The sequence below is a fragment of the Coccinella septempunctata genome, chromosome 3 (assembly GCF_907165205.1).
Source record: "Coccinella septempunctata chromosome 3, icCocSept1.1, whole genome shotgun sequence".
NCBI lineage: Eukaryota > Metazoa > Arthropoda > Insecta > Coleoptera > Coccinellidae > Coccinella > Coccinella septempunctata.
Window position 1 is genome coordinate 27,168,573 of NC_058191.1, and position 21,787 is coordinate 27,190,359.

The window sequence follows — 21,787 nt, forward strand, 5'->3', positions numbered from 1 at the left end:
AAAGAATGATTTTGAATAGTTTCCGCGGTGCATTTGAAAAATTCATGAATGAAACTCATAGTTATTCAATTTAAACTTGCAAATGCTGTGTTAACCCAAATCGAGGAAAATTCCCCATTAGAACCAGACGAACCCGCATGAAACTTTGGCGTTCACACAAGTTCCACAAAATTCGGATAACGTCACGTTAATTTTCTGGTTGTCGTGAACTCATTGTCGAGTTATCTCCAATTCAAAACACGAAACGAGTTCAACATGAAGTTACGATCGACAATCTCTGTTATATCTGACGACATTAACGTGAGTATCATCTGGTGAGAGGAACCTGCTACGAACGTGACGACTCATACAAGATGTGCAGTCAGAGACTATGCGAAAAATATGGAGTACTTTTCTGTAAAAATACGATATCTGTTCATCTCTGCTTTCGACATGACTCATGTAAGGCAATCTCGTGAATGGAGCCTGATTTTCATCGTTCTGAATGTGAATGTTGCATTGTAAAATATATTTTTTATGCTCTTTCGAAGAACCCGAAAAGTACATTCGAATGTGAGATTAGCAAGAACCTTTGGAATCGAGCCCGTAAAAAATTATGACCCCCCTTGGCAGTATTGAGATGTAAACGATCCTTTTACGGCTAATGAGCATGACGCCGCCGCAAAAATCTCATAAAAAATGTTATGATAAATTTGCTAAAACAAATTGAAGAAAAAGCTAATTTTCGGGATTATGAAAATTCATAACTATCCTATGGGGACTACCTTGAGTTTTTCGAAGTTTCAGCAGAGAAGTTCAAAAGACAACCCACAAAATGATATTTTCAAATTAAATGAAAGGGGTATTCCACCATTTCTCTAATTCTATCTACGGAACAGAGGTATCCTAATTATATTATATTTTCAATAATGTGTTTGTGATTTTGCTCACAATAAGAGGAAAAAGTCAAAATTTTATGAATCATCTCCATAATGAAAATCAATGTTCACCCATTTCTGACAGAAAAGTTAGGATCGCCAAAAACTCAACTACAGTCAACCCTTGTAGGGGTTTCTCCCGAATTATACATGAAAAGCTAACCCCCACTTTCATAAAATCAACGCTTGATTGACGGATGAAATGTCAATTTGTTCTCAAACGATAATTCAGTTGTACGAATTCAGAATATCATTCTCACATCAAATTATAATCGATATTAATCCATTCAATGATTCTGAATTGATACTTCTTCAAAATATTCGAGAAAGAAAAACTCAAAGATTATATAGAGTAGAAAGATGGGAAACGAAGCGATTAAAGTGAAGTGAGCGCCAACTGTGTTTCAAATGTGTTTTGAAGCCCTGAGAGTGGTTGAAATATTGATTCGAGGGCTATTTGCAGAAACATGAAATGATGTAAGATTTCAGATCAAAGATTTTTTTTACAAATTTCTTGGTGAAAACCTCTAAATACTGTTCGAAAATTATTGCATGGGGAAGAACTGTGGATCGAATGAAATGGATTTTCCGAAATTAAGTTTTCTACTTTACTAAGGAAAATGGAAATGTAAGTATTAAAACTGATAACATGGATTTTTATTTTCAGTGCTCCGAAGTGGATAAAATTTTCCGGGCGTAATGGCCCTAAAACACTAGTGACTATACCATGCGCAGTGAACATTTTACTACAAGTCAATTGAGAACTATTCATCCATGTAAAATGGTGTATGCAGAAAGTATCCCATGCATGAAGAGCCCATTTTGGGGAATTTATGACTTCTATACGTCCATTCAAAGATTCTCAATTGCTACTCCTTCAATATATTCAGAAGTTGAGATGTTAAAATGTAGTCGGTTTTTAGTACTAGAGATATGAGGGCGTTTCCTATCATTCTACTACTACTACTACTCTATAATCTTTGGAAAAACTTTCAATGATTTCATTCCGGTTTCTGTCAAATCGTTCATCAGGAAATCAAAGTTTTTTTAAACCCGCTGTGTACATTTAAAATAAGAACTGACTTGATAAGTATTTGTGAAAATGCTTATCAATTATATCATATTATATTATCAATATAACATACTATTATAACATCTCAATGTTATAATATGTATAATAAAAAATGTTTCCTGCGAAAGAAATTTTAAGGGTAGCCTTTTCTACCCCTGCAATTATAGCGGAAAACCACCAGATTTTTTTAAATAGCCTTCTGGCTCCTATAGAATGTCTGCTAAATTTCATATCTTTCAGTTTTCGGGTTTCTGGGAAGAACTAAAATTTGCATTTCAATTGACAGCTTTTCTTTTGGAAGCTGTATCTAAGCAGGGGCTACTCAAAAAATTTTTTATGGAGAATCCGCACTATTTTTGACAAGAAATCGCCCCTTAAATATATCCTGTATATCTTTTAGCTTAAGACTTTCTGATGCCTAGGCACGCAAAGATAATCAAAATTGTCAAATTTACCAATTATTGCAATAATAATAATTGTATCCACTCACCCAACAATAGGATATCCAGTGACAACATCCCGAGAACTAACACTCGACGAAAGTGAGCGGCAGCGACAGGCCTGAGGGCTCACGGCAATCACATACCTCCTTGTTCGGCGCAAATCAAAGAAGTTACCGGCCGACAGTTCCTCGGCAGGATATTCCCGCACTCCCATTTTTACGAAACAACGTGAGGCGACTTCTATCGTATCAGATTTTCCGGATGATGTGCCGGGAAAATTGTCGGCTTCGATGCGAGTTTACCTGGTAGCGCGGAATACTAAACTATCGGTTATTACCATCGGCCTATTCGTCGATTGACCTCAATTATGTTCGGTTTCCGTTTCGCGTTTAATAACTTCGAATTGACAAGTTTTAAGGATTCCTCTTTGCTGTTTCTCAATCTTTCATTGCCTAAGGTTGAGTAGTGCAGATAATGATGTCAATGTTATTTGACAATCATATCTAATGATATATGGTATATGATATGGTAATTGGTCGAAAACATTAGGAGTGTTCAGTTGACAATGCACATACTGTAAACTGTAGGTTCACAAATCTGTCGTTTTCTTGTTCCCTAATGGTTTTTTATAGTCTTGAACTGTCTCTTTCGGATGAATAACCTCAAAATTATGGTTTGAATGATTCAGTATTTAACAAGACTGACCTGTGTAAGAATACCAGAAAGTCCCAAAATCATAAAATGGTCGTACATGTCCATAGGTTTCTTCTGTTGAATATTTTAATTTTTTTGCTTTCTGTTCCATCTATAGAGTAAATCGATCCAAAACAATTTGGTCACAGCCCCAACTATTTCAGAGTTACAGCCTCTTCAATTTCGCCTCTAAAATTAGTATTTTTTTTTGTCTCAGAATCCGAAATTCACTGAAATTGGTACACAGGCGTTTTATGATTTGCGAAATCTAATAGTGATACCACTGCTACCTATTTTGGCGATTTAGCTTCTTGAAACATTTTTAACTTGGCCACAATATCTTTGGAATAACTAAACATTAACCTCGTATTTAAATTCCTCGAAAATTGTTGAACCGATAGAAAGCCAATTCGATTGAAAAACTTTGTTGTCTCTTCCGATTTTTTCGTGAAACTCAAGATGTTTGAGAAAGATCTGATAATGTGATTGAACGTTGGCCACCTGTGATTCAAGAAGAATTCCAAACGAGTCTTTAAAATCATCAAAAAATTAAAGGGTTTTCAATAAATAGAGCTTTCCAAAGATTTAAAAATTTTCAAGGAATTAAAATTGGCGGTTAATGTTTAGTGGTTCCAAAGACATTTTGGCCCAGTAAAGAGTTTCTTAAAGGGGTCCATAGGTAACAGGTAACACCATAAGATTTCGCATACCATAAAAATCCTGTGTACCAAATTCAGTGAATTTCGTATGGCCGGATTCTGAGATAAAAAGGGAGATTATTCTTAGGGGCAAAATTCAGGGGGCCATCTAGCAAATAATTTTGTCTCAAGAGTTTGAAGAATGTTTAATTTAAAATTTTTTACCAAAAATGCTACGAAGCAAAACAATGTCCGTTCTCAAGGACTGATAATTTTCACAAATATATGTATTGTGTTCATCTGTCATGTACCTACTCTTGCATACTGTATTATGCAATTCTCGGGAGAACACACTTGACAATTTTCCCAATTGTTGGCATTATTGAGCTTTTCGAGATAAGTTGGAATCTGGTTTTACACAGCAAGAAGAACTAAAATCAGGAGCAATTCAGTTCAGAGCCAGTTGATGACGGTTGGCAAGGTCTAGCTCAATTGATCGAACTGGGTTCGTTAGCAGTAGCGTATCAGAGACAATGGACAAAGTTTAAAAGAAGATTATTGAAATAAACTTAAACTTTCCTGCGAGGATGTTGTTTAACTGATGAATATGTCATTGGAAGGACTGAAGATACTACCAGAAGTAGGAGTAAGTCGTGTTAGTGGTTGAGGGAATTTAATCATTTGAATTTATTGCACGGCACCGCCTTATTTTATGATAGTTACGCCAATGTGCGATAGTGTGACTTTAAGCTACAGGGTCATTATAAATGGTTGTTACATCGCAGTTGGCTTTGAATTACTCTGTGTCGTTTCTGATTCTGATTTCTGATTCTGAAGGATTTCGACCTCTAAATCATTGAATTTGAACATCAAAAATTAACTCCTCGAAAATCCTTCTTTGGAGTTGACCTGAACTAATATATCCGAAATTTCTCTTTACACTTCTTATGAAACCATCTCTATCCCCTAATCATTCCAATGAATGGAAGAAAGAGTTATAATTTTTCCAGATATATCATTATCAAGAACCAAAAATGGAGCTAAACACTAGAATCATTATTCGTGGAAGTCCAATATTTATCATGCAGTTATGTCATTTGAATAAGGATACATTTTATCTCCGATACAATTCGAATATAATAGAAATAATAATAATGGAACAAATCTTTTTCGATATCTATGATGTATTTACTCACTTTTTGCAAGATTATTTTCCTTATCACTATCCTTATCTCTATTATCGTTCGAGTCTTTATTATGGCGCCAAGTGGAGTTTTCACAGCCTATGCTATCCCTGTAGTTATTCTTGCAGCAGTTCCACTTCTTCCCATTCCAAATTCCAAAATGGAACCGAGTTTTCAAAGTCTTATTGTTCACACAAGCTGAAAATGAAAAAGGAAAAGTTCATCATCAAGATCTAGTTGTTAAGCATGCAAAAGTGCATACTTCATCTCAGGTTCAGAACGATTCAAAAATATATTTTTAATCGATACACCCATAATACTATTAATAGTGGCCTTTTTCGGCGAGAAAGTGCATGACAAACTCCTCAATTTAATATATGAAGTTCCCTACTTTGAAAATAAAATTGGCCTGTGACTAACTAACAATTAAAATCTTCATAAGACTTTTTCGACGAATGAACTGTTCAGTTTTCAATCTGAAAAGAGATATAAAGTGAAATGACTATTAAAATTCACCTTGTCTAAGAGCTAATATCCAATCTACCCTATCCTCATCTTTGAATGCTAAGAGATACAGAGTGTAGTCGTTATCCGATTGGTATCCTATCTGGAAAGCGAAGAGCTCCCCTGGAAAACCTATCTCTTCGGGGCTGGAAACGACCAAAGCCGCTTCGATCGAGTGCACTTGTTGCAGCTCCACACGGCCCCTTTCTTTCCTCTTCTGAAAAAAAAATCGGAATTACTACAATTACCTCAGACATACATAACTTTTCTAAATTAAGGAAATATTTGCATCTGAACATTTTATCATTTTAATGGCAGCTTTGGATGAGGTAGATCAATTGCTCTCTTTCAATTCCTCTCATAAGGTGGATTGTGAATGGCCACCTTTAGAATTTCAATGTGCCTTCTGCACTTGTAGGTATTGAAAATAATAATTCTGCTTTTTCATGAACAAATATTGTTGGAGCCAAGCTATCAACAAAGACCCAATCTGACTATTGATGCTTTTTTTTTCTGGACCTTAGCTGTATTCCCATGTTTCATCGACTGTGATCATGTAAACCAAATTAGAAAATCCACCGTTAAAGAGATCAAGTGTAGATCTGAATTGAGCTAAAAACAGATTATAGGATTTTAACAAAATGAGTTGTCAAACCACGACGTCACAATAGCCTCTTCAGGTGGGTGAAGGTAGACTGAAACTCAGTTGATCTTCACTATCTATTCTATAGATTCTTCGCTCAGCTGTAGAAAATGATTCAAACTGCTGCCCGATTCTCACGCAGCACAACTTCTCTTTAGCCAGAAATACTTCTTTCACCGAAGTAGAAAATTGTGGAACACGTTTCCGTCAGAATATTATCTCCAACAATTCAATAAGGGTTAACAAGGTGCCAAATTTGTGACATAGTGACTACGAACAGGCAAACATAAAAGAACTATGATGAGTCTAATTTTAGGGACAAAAACTCTTGAAAAAACGAAACATTAACCTTTGTGGATCAAAAATGAATAATCAAAAGAAAATCCTCGATGAAAACTAATACTAGGTATTATAATTTTTAAAACACACCCTAATCCGAAAACAGCTCTGGGTTGAGAGGCTCTGTCTATCCAGTCAGAACATGAATGATCTAGAAGTATCTTGTAGATTTCAAACATGCATAATTCTTAATAATGATTGTAAGTCGACCTCAAAATATTTTTGCAATTTAGATATTCAAGGCATGCAAAACCACACGGAATTCGCAGCAAGAATCATCCAGCTAAAGGAAAACTTTATTCACTTACTGCAATCTACCAGAAGATAACCCTGCATTCACTTATCGTTTTAGATAGGGTGAATTTGTTGCAAATCACTATGAAGGTTACACGAATGCATCGCCCGGACACGAGGATAAAACGCGATTCAATGTATAGACTGACTCGCAAAGGATCATACCCCGACACCACCCTGCAACGTTGCCACATTATCTGCCTTTTTAACACCCAATTCCGCAGTTCTCTTGACACCTAGACTGACCTCTTATCGAACTTTGATTTCTTGAAACGATGAGATGCACCGTTGCAATTACATCAAAATATGGATAGAAGATACCAAAAAAACCCAATGAGTATGGCGAATGAAAGATATGAAAAGATTGAATAACTAAAGATTCCAAAAACTATTAAATCAAAAACATTACAGACATGAAGATTTCTGTTATCCATTTTTAACACAAAAAAATTAAATTCAAAAACTAATAATCCTATCCACGAATCAAAATTAACAATATCGATAATATAATGACAATAATAGATTGTTAAAACGTTATGCAAAAATTTTCTATCGATCAAATGCAAAGTGAATTTTCCTCCTTCACTTCGGATCAGCTGACTTTTACACACTACTGAAATTTTTCCTGAAGGGCACACAAGTGTAGGTTAAGTTCATGTTCTTGTGATTTCGAGTAGTTTTTATAAATTCCTTTATTCTTAGACTTATACAATGAGCATTCAAAGATATCCAAAACGTTACACAATTCACAGGAGAACTCTGTAATTTTTTTCCAATTGTTCTCAATCCAAATTTTCATTATTATTTATTGAAGAACTCAAAGTGTGAGATCGAAGAAGAGAATTCCGTAATAGGTTTAAAATTCCAAAAATCAAAATTATCAAATAAATGAAATAATGATGGAATTGAGCATTCGACAACAAGGCAACACGCGTCGTGCGCGAAACTACGGCGTCGCAACGGCGACGGCACCAAATTTTCGTCCAGACCCTCTATCTATGGGGTCCTAGAAGAAAAGATCGTAGGGGGTGTATTTACATCCCCTATATTCAACGGAGTTTGGATAGTCCGGTATTAAATGAATTACTATACTTCGATGAAAGGGTGGGAAGGAAACTTAGGGTGATATTATGGGGTGCATTCATTTAGGTAGTCACATGTGAACAAGGTTATATTGATCATGCCGATATCTTCCGTAATGGCACATCAGAATGACAATAGTTCAATAGACTGTTGATTTTAAGCAAATTTTATTCGAAGTCTTGGAGTAGCCCCAAATCAAAATTGAAAAAAGGAGGACCTGAGCAAGCCTCAAATCAGTAATTACATAACCGTAATTTCCTATTATTTCATCTTGCAAAAGCAACATTAACAGAGTAAGAAGATTCGCCTTACTCGCCTAAGACGATCACGTGATCGATATCTGCCAGTAGGGCTTCTTTAATCCTTATTCGATCATGCCAACGTTTCCTTGGATTTTTGCAACTTTTTCAGGGCTGTAACAATATAAAATTCCCTTAACACAACTGTGCATTGTAAAGACAAACAATAAGGAGGACCTTGATTGGCAGTTTTTTAAAATTGACATAGATGTAACAGATAAAATGAGAACGATTCAGCATCACGAAGACCAAATTAAAATTTATAATCAGTGAAGGCGTAAAAACACTAGAATGCACAAATCAAGCTCACAAATCAAATTCGGAACATACTGTTTGTTTGTTTTTATCCCACTGCGTTATTCAAATTCATTGGTGATTGTTCTTAAATAAATTTAACAAGTTGCTATAAATCATACTTAGATTTTGAAAATCTGCTCTTGTATTTGCAGTGTCGTTTAGTCTTATAGGTATCGTTTTGCTGACATTTCCTCTGGACCAATTCTCCTCCAAATCCCATTTGCACAAACGTGCAAATCATCAGCGCTTCTTACTCAATCTTATTTAACTATCAATACACTTGCGCAGTAATATTTAAACCTAACTTAACCAAAATGCCTATACTCGACCTCATTTTTTAATCTGAATGAAAATACTGCCTTTCTATTTTATATTTCAAATACCGGACTTGAAAATATTTTATATTGCGTATTTTGCTTCCATGCGAGAAAGTATTTTGTAATTTATATTTCTATTGAAGGGAATTTGTTTTGCCAATCTCTCAATACATGGGCATGACCAGTTTGAGTGATCGATCTCTTGAAGTAAATAGATTAACACAAACAATCAATTTTAAAAATACACAACTGGCTCCCCTTACCATCGTATCCAATCCTTAATGATTAACTGGAATTTCTGTTGTCTCCACTTTCAACTTCTGTTTTTTCTCGGATTTTTTTAAGTCTTTTTTTTGTGGTCTTGTGAATTTCTGTTTCTGTCAACTTTTCATAAAATAGTGAACACAGTCAAGTGTTTTTTTAACGTTTTTTTTATAAGAACGATGTTTCACCAAGTGAGCGAGGAATCGTTACGAGCATCAATTTTTCGTGTCTTCAAACGACAAAAAAATTGTTTGGCTGTATTATTTTTGGTTTGAATGGCACAAACAGCCAGTTTCATTTCCTATTTTGTCCCTTTTAGTTTATATTTTAGAAAAAATAAATAAAGGTTTGAAATCAAAGGAATTTTGATATTGATTGTTGAACTGGCTGTGAAGTGTTTGCACCTATGTACTATGTACGTAGTTTATAATGCAGCAACAACCCTTTCTTCTGTGGTAGCAGCAATCTCGTGCCTATAAAAATTCGCCACCATATGCTACAGCCTCCTATCGAGACAATCCAGAAATTCATTGGAGAAGATCAGTTTGAAAAATATGCATAGTATAAACAAAACGATTATTTTTGACCTTGTTCAATTATCAAAAGCTGTCAATTCATCCTCTTCAATAATAATCATAGTCCTATCGCAATATCTCCGTAACACTGGATATCCATTCAGACTTCCCATCTTGATCAAAATTAACCTACGAAACCGATTGTCCACTCTACAGTCAGTCGCTATCTAGAGTAGTTGATACAAGCCAGATAAATAAACCAACGAAATGATAAAATTTTACTTATGCCAATTATTCCATCTAACGCGGTTTTAGTTTATGTTTCATTGTCGCGGATGATACATCGTCATGGGGTTGAAAATAATACTACTCTTTGTTAATGTGCTTGTGGTGGTTCATTGGACTGACGCGTCTAGAATCTTGGCAGTCTTTCCTACACCGAGTAAAAGTCATACTATTTTAGGTTTCAAATTAGCTGAAGGTTTATTGAAGAGGGGTCATCATGTTACATTCGTGAGTCCCTTCCAAGTTGATCCCAAGGAGAACTTGACTCGCATTGAGTTGAAAAGTATATATAAGTACAAAGGTAGATATCGTACATGTTAGAATAACGTCACAATATTTTTTATCATGGTGTCATCAGGATTAAACCTCGGATTTTTGGATCATTTATTTTATAAATGTCGCGGACATCTCAAGATACACATAAACTATCCTGGTTAATCATCGGCATTATCATCATTATCTGTGTAGTTTTTTAATTCATCAACCCACCCTGATAATTAGGTATATCTGGGAATTATTTTTCTGGATAAATTTTCTTCGTTGCATAGGTTTCGGACTTTGAAAAAAAAATTGCGATCTGCGTTTAGAAGTACTATTCAGGGCTCCACACATTCGGATATTTAGGAAATACAAGTATTTTTGTATATAGGGTGTCCAACGAAAATTTGACCCCCACCCCACCCAGAACTCAGAAACGAAGAATTCTTGAAAATTAAAAAAATAGCAACTTCTATTTTTAGGGGGACGAATTGCCATCATGAATTTGTCCACATAAAGGTGGCATCAACCCCCAAAAATTTTCGAATAGGGGAGAGATGTCGAGTGTTGGTTATTTTGAAAGTTCTTTATGTTCCATACAAAACCCAGTTAAAATGTTCAAATTCGGTTCGTTATCCTCGAAATAATAGAATAATTGAACTTACTGTCAAAAGGTGATGTTGAACAGACAGTTGAACCGCCCAAAATCAAAAACCTAAGCCTAAGAGTTTTGAATAATAGAAAAATAATTTTCAAGTTCTGTGAAAAAAAAGAAATCCTATGATGGCATTGTTCCGTGAAAACCAACTGAGCGTGGCAACAACGAACAATTTTTTCAATAGAAAAGCTTTTCAAATAAACCACATCCAACATCCCCTCCCTATTCAAAAAATGTTGGGGGTTGTTGCCCATACCTCGGAAACTAACCGAGTTATCGTAAAACAAAGTTTGGAGCTATTTTCCGACCATGTTATGAGGTTATTATTATCATGCCTCCAGGTCCTGAAAAGATGTTCAAAATTCTTTTTTACAATACAGGGTGATTCATAACTATTGGGACATACGCTAAGGGCAGATTGTTTGGACCAAAATATGGCGATAGGACCAAATATACCTCAATGAAATATTGCTGTGGAAAAAGATAAAGGGCGTTAAAGTTGAATTTTTCATAAGGGGACAGAATAATATTTTCTTCGAAGTTCGATAGTCCTTTATTAAAAGAATTAGAAAAGGCATAGAAGTCGGAGGAGGCCACGTAGAACATTTAATTTAAGTTTATTCTCTTTATGCTACATTGTTTTCAATTATGCTTTATCGTAGAAATTAATAAATAAAATAAATAAATCGTTACTTCAAATCCCCTTCCGATGCTCTGAACTGTTCAATTGTGTTTTTCTTAAAAACGGATGAAAAAATATACAGTGAAATTATTAGCAAAAAACGAAAAAAAATTCAAATTTAACGCCCTCTATCTTTTTCCACAGCAATATTTTATTGAGGTATATTTGGTCCTATCGCCATATTTTGGTCCAAACAATCTGCCCTTAGCCTATGTCCCATTAGTTATAAATCACCCTGTATATAAATATATCTGGATGGCTCTAAGGTCCGGTTGTTCAATTCGTGATTAAAGTTAATCCTGGATTAATTTTGACATTTCCGTTCAAATCTGTCACGTTAATCCAGGATTAACTCAAATCTCGGCTTTAACCTGAATTGAACATCCGAGCCTAAATGGTCAGTTGCATGTATCGTATTGGTAATAGCTGTAAAAATCCTTCTTTTCAGTAGAAATTGATATGGAAACTAATATATATGAATTATTATTTTTAATGACCTATGTTTCAAACGAACCCTAAATACTTCGAAAACATTCAGTGGTGGGCCATGATAGTAACAAGGATGACGATCCTTATATGAGTATGTCACTTTTACTTTCATGTTGCAAAAGTGCTAGAAGAGCAAAATAGCAGGCCAGTACCGAATTTCAGAAGAATATGTTAGATACCAAGCTTTCAGGCTATTATGTTGGCTACCTAATTTATTTTCCCTTGATTATCAATGTCACTTCAAGGTCGTATCCATCATGGCATAGTCGAGAAAAATCCTTTTTTAGGCAATATTTTTTCCAGAAATGCTCAGTAGTATGTCTGCCGCTCCGATAATGTTCTTGGTTTTAACTTATTGGGGCCCCAAGGTCAGAAGGGAGGCATAACTTAAGGTCATATCCGAACGTGAAATTTCTCGTTATTTTCATTTTGGGCGTCCAACATATAGGGTCTTCTATTGAAAAACGTATTTGACCTTGAATTGACCTTGAAGATCATGTCTGAGAGCCAGAACAAAATCCTGAAACTTTTGTACGTATAAAAGATCTCTCTAAAATGCGCTGCCGCTAAGCTATTCTGACAATTCCGATACTTTTGTGATACCCTGTATATTTTTGAAAAAATCGACATTTCGAAAAAGCCAACAATTTTTTATGGGTAAGTTTATTTCGAAACTCAGGCATGTTCTGTGGGTTCATACATTTTATCATCGTACAATCTAACGGCACTCCACTATACATAGGTACTCATCTATTATCACAAGTTATCAAATATGACATTCGCATTTAATTCATTTGTTTTGAAACACTACTTCGCAATGGATAAGTACCTATGCCCCATTAAAGATGTAGTAACGTAGTAAAAACGCATCGACCAAACGAAAGATTTCCAGACATCCGATTTGTGGAGAAAAGAGAAACAGAAATTTTTCAATAGTGTCAAAGGACAATTTCATGTTTGGGGCAGAGATCAGAGATCTGAATATTACAATGAGCTCCTTGATTTTTCTTGTTTTTTTTTTTCAGTTAGTAATAGACTAAAGACTAAAGAACAGTATAACTCCTATTGCGATTTATGCAACAACTTTGATCAACTGTTTCGAGTTTGCTCACACGATCTTGAACAATAGAGGCATTCATGAATACCGATTGTGTTGCAATTCGTTCGACTATTTAAGTTGTAAGTTTAATTAGGAATCCAAAATCATTGTCGAGTATCTCTTTTTCAGAAAAAATGCCATTAGGTGCTATGAAGGAAAGTAACCCACTTTCTATGATAAAACAAAGCATAGAATTCATGACAAGAGTGAACGAATTATTCTGGGAAGAGCCGGAAATCCAAAAAATTATTGAAGAAAAGCCAAAATTCGATGTAGTCATTCCACTGGCTTTCTTAAGTGATGCAATGCTCGGACTGGGTCCTCATTTGGGAGCGCCTACAATACTTTTCAATTGCGTTGGTACCTTCGGCTTATTGAACTCTTACTTAGCTAATCCCACAATGGTCTATTCGACGAATCCCATGTTTGGTATTTCAACTGAAACTTTTTGGGGAAGGCTCGGAACTGTTTCTGTAAATATGCTTGCGTCGATTCTAAACCACCTAGCCGATAGATTCAACCAAGGTGAGGAACACCGATATCTGAACCATTTCAGAACAATAATAATGAAGGCAGTCACTCACACGCCTGCGGCTGGGACAATCTATTGAATAAATCATAGGACTCTAGTAGATTACTGTACAAGACAACTAAAGAACAAATAGTCTCTCCAAGTTCCCAGTTGCACATGTAGCCTGATTGACACAAAATCACCGTAAAGCTGCAATCGTAACCAATTCGCGGGCCGAAGTGCACTTCGGCATCATTTATTTATTTCAATTTAATAAAGGATAAGGACATGTCCTATAAAATCCTAATTTAACATAACATGAAGAAAAAGAAAACTAAACAGTAGAAAGTCACCCCAAACAAGAGAAAAAGAAAGAAAGAAAGACCCGAAATGAAGTCTCGTCTATACCACCCTTGAACACACTGAGAGAGCGTGACCCGACGACCTCCATGATGGCATTCTCTGTTACCATTCGTAATGAAATTCCACTCTAGCACAGAATTCGAAGTGGGCAAAATTTCTTGCAAGTTGCATCTATCACTTTGGAAAGAAATTTCATGCCGACTATGGATGATGCTAATGCTTATATTTTGATCAGTTGTATGTTTAATTCATTTGAGTATTTTATCCGAAGTTTATTGCGAATGGTACATTTCGTGCCGAAGTGCACTTTGAATTGATTACTAATGCAGCCTTATGAAAATAAACGTTTTTTCAGATTCTTCAATTTCGCGTAGATATTTGACAGCTGTATTTTTGTAGAAAAATTAAGTTTGGGAACTACATCATCACCATCATCATCATTGCTGTATCCCTGTGCCATCAAACTTATAATTTCTTAGGGCTACTTTCAACTATATGCGCTCCTGTGACTGAAGGGACCCAACCGTGACCTACAGATCCTTCCACACACCGGGCATGGATAGTCACCAACCAGATCTAGCCGCCGCTGTATTCTTCTTGAGTCTCCATTATAACTGTGGACCAAAGACCTCCACTTAATTTAGGGACTGAAGTATATCCTTAAACTGCTTATACTGGCCTCCTGGTTTCCGAGCTCCCTCTGTAAATTCGCCATACAGAGCTATTTTGGGGAGTCCTGTATCTTGCATCTTCCTCTAATGTGGCCGCTCCATATGAGTCGGGCCCTCGTTAGTTGAGTCTAAATTGTTATACAACTCGCGAACTGCAAGACTTCTGCATTTGAACCATCTGATGTGCATTTTTTGTCTTAGATGACGTTGTTGCGTTTGTTCAAGCTGTTTAATATGTCGCCTGTAGGGCGTCCAGCTTTCACTTCCGTAAAGAAGAGTTGGGAAGACCACTGCTTTGTAAACAGCTGTCTTGGACTTCAGATTGAGGTCGTGATTTTGAAACACTCTGACCTTTAGCTTCCAGAATGCCCGTGATGCCGAATTGATACGGTTATGTATTTCCGTCCAGGTTAGCCCTAGTATTTATGAAGCTTCCCAAGTATTTGAACTGCTCGACCTGTTCTAGAGTTTCATCCTCCAGGCTGATATCTGTTTGAAGGCTTTCTGGCGGACTTAACAGGATTTTGGTTTTGTCAATAGCTGTATTCGGGTTCGGCTTTTTGACAGTCCGAGAATGGTTCTAGAACAGCGCAGAGGATTTAATACTAGGGCGCAACAGTTTTGCGCAGTTCTAGAACAATTCTCGGACTGTCAAAAAGCCGAACCCGAATACAGCCAATATTGGGTCTAAAACTAAGAGACGCACTTACAGCCGCATGAGTTTAGGGGCGATTATTCAATAGAAGTTTAATTAGCGGATTATGGAATTATCCACCGATATCCACTGAACCAGATTTTCCAATCCTGTTGTCCAATAGAGGTTCAACCATGGGTCAAACTAATCTCAGGAATTCGGGAGTTTAAAGAGATATTTCACATCCTTATCTACAAATATGACATTTCGTTTAATGGGGATGTTCCTACGTTGTCGGCGCCATGTCGACATTCCTGTCAAAGTTTCTGTCCCCTCTGCAAGCACAATCAAAGCTGGGCCTCGCCAACTTGAGAACACGGTGAGTCAACGACGAGGACGAGGACGTGGTCAACAAAGAACGGAAAGAACAATCAAAAATGTGCAGACTGTTCGAGTAGCAGTCGAGCAGTCACCAATACGCTCTGCGCAAAGTCATGGGAGAGCTTTGGGAATGTGAGACTTATCAGTGAGGAGGATTCTGCATAAGGATTTGTCATCCCAACCTTATAAAATCATGCTTGTTCGAGAATTGAGTGCTGCTGACTGCGTGAATCCCAAAAATGTTAGGAAATAATTCAGCGCATCTCCCCAATAGCAACCCACCTGATTTCAAGAACTGAGACTTCTTTCTTTGGGGCTTCACACCCTACCACAACTCAAGCAGCAAATAACCGAAGAAATCCGAGCTGTATGCCAAGAAAAACTGCCCGACTGCAGTGTATCGCTGCTGATTCGAATAAATAAAACCGCTGTTCTGCAACTTTTACCATTATTCTATAGCCCCTTGAAATTCATGAATTTGCTTTACCGCACCCTGTATATTACTCAATAGATTGCCCCTAGTCGCAAGAGTGTGAGTGACCAGCTTGACAAATTTATGTTTAACCTGACATCTTTATTAGCAGCATGACATTCATTAATTTCTTCAGGTCAATATAAAAAAATAACGAAAAAATCTAGAGAAACATTACTTATTTGATAAATTACCTTCATTGCGTTCAGTCTCTTTCAGCATTGCGTAACTGTTCTCGATTGTTGTATAATAAATACAACGAATTATTAAAACTCGAGTTAAAACTATTGAATTGAAAGAACATCATTACAGGATTATTGGATAAGCACCTACCAAACTCTCCGCCAATACACGAACTCAAGAAAAACATATCAATCATGCTAACTAATTCACATGTGAGCATAGAACCTGCAAGGCCATACGTACCAAACATGATACAAATTGGTGGTTTTCATGTACAAGAAACGAAACCTCTACCACAAGAGTTCAAGACATTTTTAGACGATGCCAAGCATGGCGCTATACTCTTTTGTATGGGAAGTAACGTCAAGATATCCCTGATACCAGAACACCAACAAAAAGCCATCTTCAAAGTTTTAGGAGAGATGGCTCCAATGAAAGTTATATTCAAATCCGAATTAAAGCATGAAAATGTGCCGAAAAATATAATGGTGAAATCATGGATACCGCAAGCTGACATATTGGGTAAATATGGAGTGGTAAATTCCAATTGTTTTTAGCTTATTTTATTCGGAATTTCCCCAATATATTACTTTTTTCGTTGTGTCTTGGAGGATAAATGTATTATTATCCATTGCTACATCTATACAGGTTATTTCAAAGTTGTTTTCTCGACAAAAGATATAACGTATCAAAATTAACCATTTCACCAGAAATCGCCTGCATAAAATACTCAAGATGGTGGAGCTTGCATTGAGTTCAGTACAATGAATCAACAGTACTCACCACTTTACGATTATTATTTTATTTGGATATTCGTAGTTGAAGATGCATTCATTCAAATATTGAACTTAACGTGATTCTGGTTGTATTGATGGTACTTGGTGAAACGGTTCATTTTGACCAGTTCTACTCACCTTCGAGAACACTCTGTAGATATATATGTAGAAAAATTTGTTTGCTTGGACTTTGGCTGTCAGAAAACTTCAACACAAATAAAATTAACATCATTCTGAAAAACATCGTTCCCATACTAAATCATATTTGAACTGGCTAGCTTAGAAATGGTGAAACTTTCTCAAAAATTTGTAGCAATTCATCTAATATTATTTTTATTTACAGCACATCCTAATACAAAATTGTTCATATCGCACGGAGGGTTAGGTGGTAATACAGAGAGCGTTTACCATGGCGTACCAATTTTAGGCATACCATTCTTTGGCGATCAAGCAACGAATATGCAAGAAGCTCAAACAGCTGGTTACGCATTGGTTCTTAATCAAAAGGATATTACTGAAGAGCTATTCAGGAACAAACTCAAGGAAATGCTGAACAATCCTAAGTGAGTTTTTCACAAGTATCAATATATAATATGTAGTTTTTCAAGTGTGTTCCCACTTTAAGCGAGACTTTACGCTAGCTGTATCTAAGCAAGGGGCTGCTCAAAAAAAATTATGAAAGACTCACACTATTTTTAAACAAGGAATAACCTCCTAAATTTTCTCGCAACTGTTCAATTTTCATTCAAAATCAATGGAAGCGAACTCATCCAATATCTATATCGGCACAAGGAACTAAATGAAAAACTTATTATACTTTCAGCGACGTTTCGGAAACTTTTATTTCCTTCTTCAGACTACAGAAAATTGGAAAACAAAATCACTCAACAATTCAGGAAGAGTCATAAGGAATACAAACGTCAATAATAAAAATTTACAATAAACAATACAATATTATTATTATTATTAACAGTTCTTTATTGGAACAATCCAAAAGGCCATCGACCGAAGTCCTTCAGCCAATACAATATTGTCATAAGAAAAAGCATTTCATGTAAGGAGAAAATTCAAACGAAAATGATAAAAACCTTAACCTAATGAGGAAATGACAAAATTTTCTCATGTTGTTGAAATTTCGATGTGCTATATTGCCTATTTTGTTGTGATATTTTTTATGTCAAATTTTATCATTTCCTCATTGCGTTACGGTTTCTATCATTTTCGTTTGAATTTTTTTCTTACATGAAATATTGTATCTTTTATTGTAAATTTTTATTATTGACGTTTGTATTCCTTATGACTCTTCCTGAATGTTTTCCAATTTCTTGGAGCCTGAAGAAGCAAATAAAAGTTTCCGAAACGTCGCTGAAAGGATAATAAATTTTTCATTTGTTTCCTTGTGCCGATATAGACATTGGATTTGTTACTTTTGCAAACGATATATATTTCGAATTATGGAAGCGATGAAAACGAAATTGAGAAAAAGTGTAGCACTTCAAAAAGTTCGCTACACTGTGTTACCCTTTCTTGTTAGGAGAAAAGGAAAGAAGTAAAGACATTATATTGTAATTCTCATCCTTGGTGTTTTTCAACAGTATATTTTGAAGAACCTTAGATACCCGATCATGAAATTTTTCAGCAGACTGACAAATGAATGAACATGCTCCAATTTTTCATTCCCTCAGATATGCGCAGTCAGTGGAAAGAAGATCGGCACTGATGAGAGAACAACCTGTCACACCTATGGAAAATGCTGCCTTCTGGATAGAACACGTTATTAAATTTGGTGGCGGTGGTCATCTAAAGAACCAAGGTGCAAAATTAAGTTGGTTTCAATTATACATGGTCGACATATATGTTTTCTATACGGTTGTTTTGATATTATTGGCACTACTCAATTTTTATGTCATCAAAATTGCTATCAGAATGGTGAAAAAGATTTTTGGTTCCAAAAAGAAAAGTATCAAACCTAAAAAAGTCAAGAAGTCTTGAGTGAAAATAGGAGAGAACTAGGAAATCGAACGAAAGAAAGTGAAACAGAGAATATATTTCGACAAAGATGTATTATTCTAAAAGTTTGTAGATACGAATTATATTTTTCTAGGTGAGATCATTTTTTCATTCCCTAATTCCTATTATCCTTATGTCAAATATCAAAGGAGAAAAAAAAAGAAAACAATCGACAACAGAAATTTTGAGATGAAAAGTACAATTGTGTTTTTGTTCTGACAAAATTTTGTGCTGTGATGCCTTAATTTCGGATGGTCAGTAGCGCATTTTATGCTTAGGACTGTTCTCAATGCTTTAACTCGTGCTTCAAGCTTCAAGAGGGATCGAGTGAAGTGCAGCCGTTTGTAAAATAGATCAGAATTAATTTGTGCAAATTATCTAGAATAAAAATATTATTTTGTATTTTCTTCAATGCCTTCAATTTTCAAGAAACTGAAATGCTGATAAGTGATTTAATACTTGGTATTTCCACCCCTTGCGTTAATTACAGCTCGGCAACGACGGTTCATACTCAAAATGAGTGATCTTAAAATGTTCTGATCTAATCCATCCCAGATTTCTCCGAGTTGGATTCCTAAGTCATTAAGAGAAGCTGTATGATTTTCTGAACTTCTCAGCCTTCTATTGAGGTTGTCCCAAACCTGTTCAATCGGATTGAGATCTGGACTTCTTGCTGGCCATTCCATTCGAGAGACTTCAACCTCTTCAAGGTACTCCTGAACGATGCGCGCACGATGGGGTCTGGGATTATCGTCGATAAAAATGAAATTTTCACCAATGTATGGGGCAAATTTCACTGCATGCTCTTCAAGAATTTTCCCTATATACTTATCAGCATTCATAGCTCCATTATCAACGACCACTAGGTCTGTGCGAGCAGTCAAAGATATTCCACCCCATACCATAATCGATCCTCCCCCGAAACCAGTAGTATTCAGGAAATTGCACTGATCATATCTTTCATGTGGACGTCTGTATACAAGGGAACGTCGATCACAATGGTAGAGGCAGAATCTAGACTCATCTGTGAAGAGAACTCTTTCCCAATCGGCCTCTTCCCAATGGATATGCTCTCTCGCAAAATCCAAACGCGCCCTTCGATGGGCTTGGGTAAGAGCTGGGCGTCTTGCCGCGACACGAGGCCTTAAATCATATTCTCTGAGGCGATTTCTTATTGTCTGAGTGCTAATTTGCACCTCATGAGTTTGCTCAGGCTGAATTTGAAGGAGGCGAGCGGTTGCAAACCGTTGTCTCAACGAAGAAACTCTCAAGTAACGTTCTTGAATGGCAGTTGTTACCCGTGGTCTACCCTGTCCTGGCCTTCGGACATTCATACCTGTCTCCCTGAATCGCTGCAACATTCTGGACACACTTATATGGGAAACTCCAAACCTTTCTGCAATTCTTGTGTATGTCCAACCTTCTTCTCGCAAAACTACCGCTTGGGCACATTCCTCTTGGGTCAAATTGCGTGTTTCGCGTTGCATAGCGATCGAGTGTAGAAAATCAAACTAAAGAAAAACGATTGATCACTAGGATTGATCGAGAACAACTGATTTTAGAATGGAGCCAATACATTCAAAATCTGATAATATCATCTTTTTCTATTCCTGCTGGGAAAAAGCATCTGTATTGAAGAAAACCGTTGAAAGTGGATAACATATGCATGCATAATTCTGATAAAAATAATTATCATTGAGAACACCTTCAGTTGTAGAATAAATTTGAATTTTCCATAATGTGCTTTAATTTTTTTGCGCAGTGTATTTGAAACAGTAAAATTTTAGATACGCTCTGTGATTCGAAAACGAATAAAGATATTTATGGCCTGTTTTACAACATCTGAAATAAAACAGAGTTCGGGGGTCCTTGAACATTTTTTCTCTAACTCTGACTGTTCTGGAGATGCTTTCAGTGACCAGCAATTAGGGACACCCTATACTCTAGAACACATACTTCAGCTTATTTTTCAAAATGGAATGCCACATCCTAATCAATTGAATCAGTTTATACAGATAAGGTAAAAACTTGAATTAATATCCTTCCACGATATAAAACTCAAACATATAATAATAGAACTTAATTCTGAACTCAGACGTGAATGTATCCTAAATAAGCAGGTCCTGCCTTCTTATCAAGATACCCGTTATAAAGGCATAACCAAACAACATGATAAAATATCATTATTACATGGAAGAATCTTCCTGCAGTCGACACGGTATAATCGTGGGAACAACATGAGGTTGTTGAATATCCTATCCGTTCTCGTGTTATTTCTGGCCAGTTCTTCGAATGGAGCGGATATATTATCTATTTTCAGTACCCCTAGTAAAAGTCACAGCATTTTAGGAGTAAAACTAGCTGAAGGACTGATCAGGAAAGGTCATCATGTGACATTCGCGAGTCCGTTCCCTGTAGGACCTATGGAAAATTTGACCCATATTCATTTGAAGACTATTTACGAATTTCAAGGTAACTAGAGAAGTTAATAAAGGGGCACAAGTCTTAAACTTGTTATTAGATCTTGGTGGCAGATTTTTGGGATTCAGGGAATCCTTATTCATTTGCCAATTCACAGCATCATTCATTCGATAGAAATTGTATTTTCTCTAGAGAATACTACTTTACTGATATTTTTATGATAGCTGTACCATCAGTGCAATAACCCCTTTTCTTGCGATAGTTACGGAAAAATTTTCCACTCAAGTGTTGTTGCCCTTGCCTTGAATGAATTCATCAGGTTGTAGGTTTGCAGCGTTACTAGAGTTAATTCTGTTTTTTCTAATAAATACCCTTTGCCCTAGATATAATTT

The 21,787-nt window shown here is 36.1% G+C and overlaps 2 protein-coding genes across 3 annotated transcripts in view; one reads left to right on the forward strand and one right to left on the reverse strand.

The window, feature by feature from the left end:
- The window catches only part of LOC123310576 (tyrosine-protein kinase Btk29A), a 76,233-nt gene that overhangs the window by 42,129 nt on the left and 12,317 nt on the right, over positions 1-21,787 (reverse strand). The window contains exons 2-3 of one of the 2 annotated variants that reach the window (XM_044894101.1): positions 5,464-5,668; positions 4,960-5,145 (exon numbers count right to left, since the gene is read on the reverse strand). In XM_044894101.1, coding sequence (XP_044750036.1) covers positions 4,960-5,145; positions 5,464-5,668 — 391 coding nt within the window. Of the gene's footprint in view, positions 1-2,479; positions 2,599-4,959; positions 5,146-5,463; positions 5,669-21,787 lie in introns of those variants that run through there. The other variant, XM_044894104.1, reaches the window with a different exon arrangement.
- On the forward strand, positions 9,769-19,067 carry LOC123310577 (UDP-glycosyltransferase UGT5-like). Its single transcript, XM_044894106.1, has 5 exons — positions 9,769-10,088; positions 13,103-13,498; positions 16,318-16,710; positions 17,308-17,527; positions 18,650-19,067. The coding sequence occupies exons 1-5, from the start codon at positions 9,851-9,853 to the stop codon at positions 18,954-18,956; spliced, it is 1,554 nt and encodes a 517-aa protein (XP_044750041.1). The 5' UTR covers positions 9,769-9,850; the 3' UTR covers positions 18,957-19,067.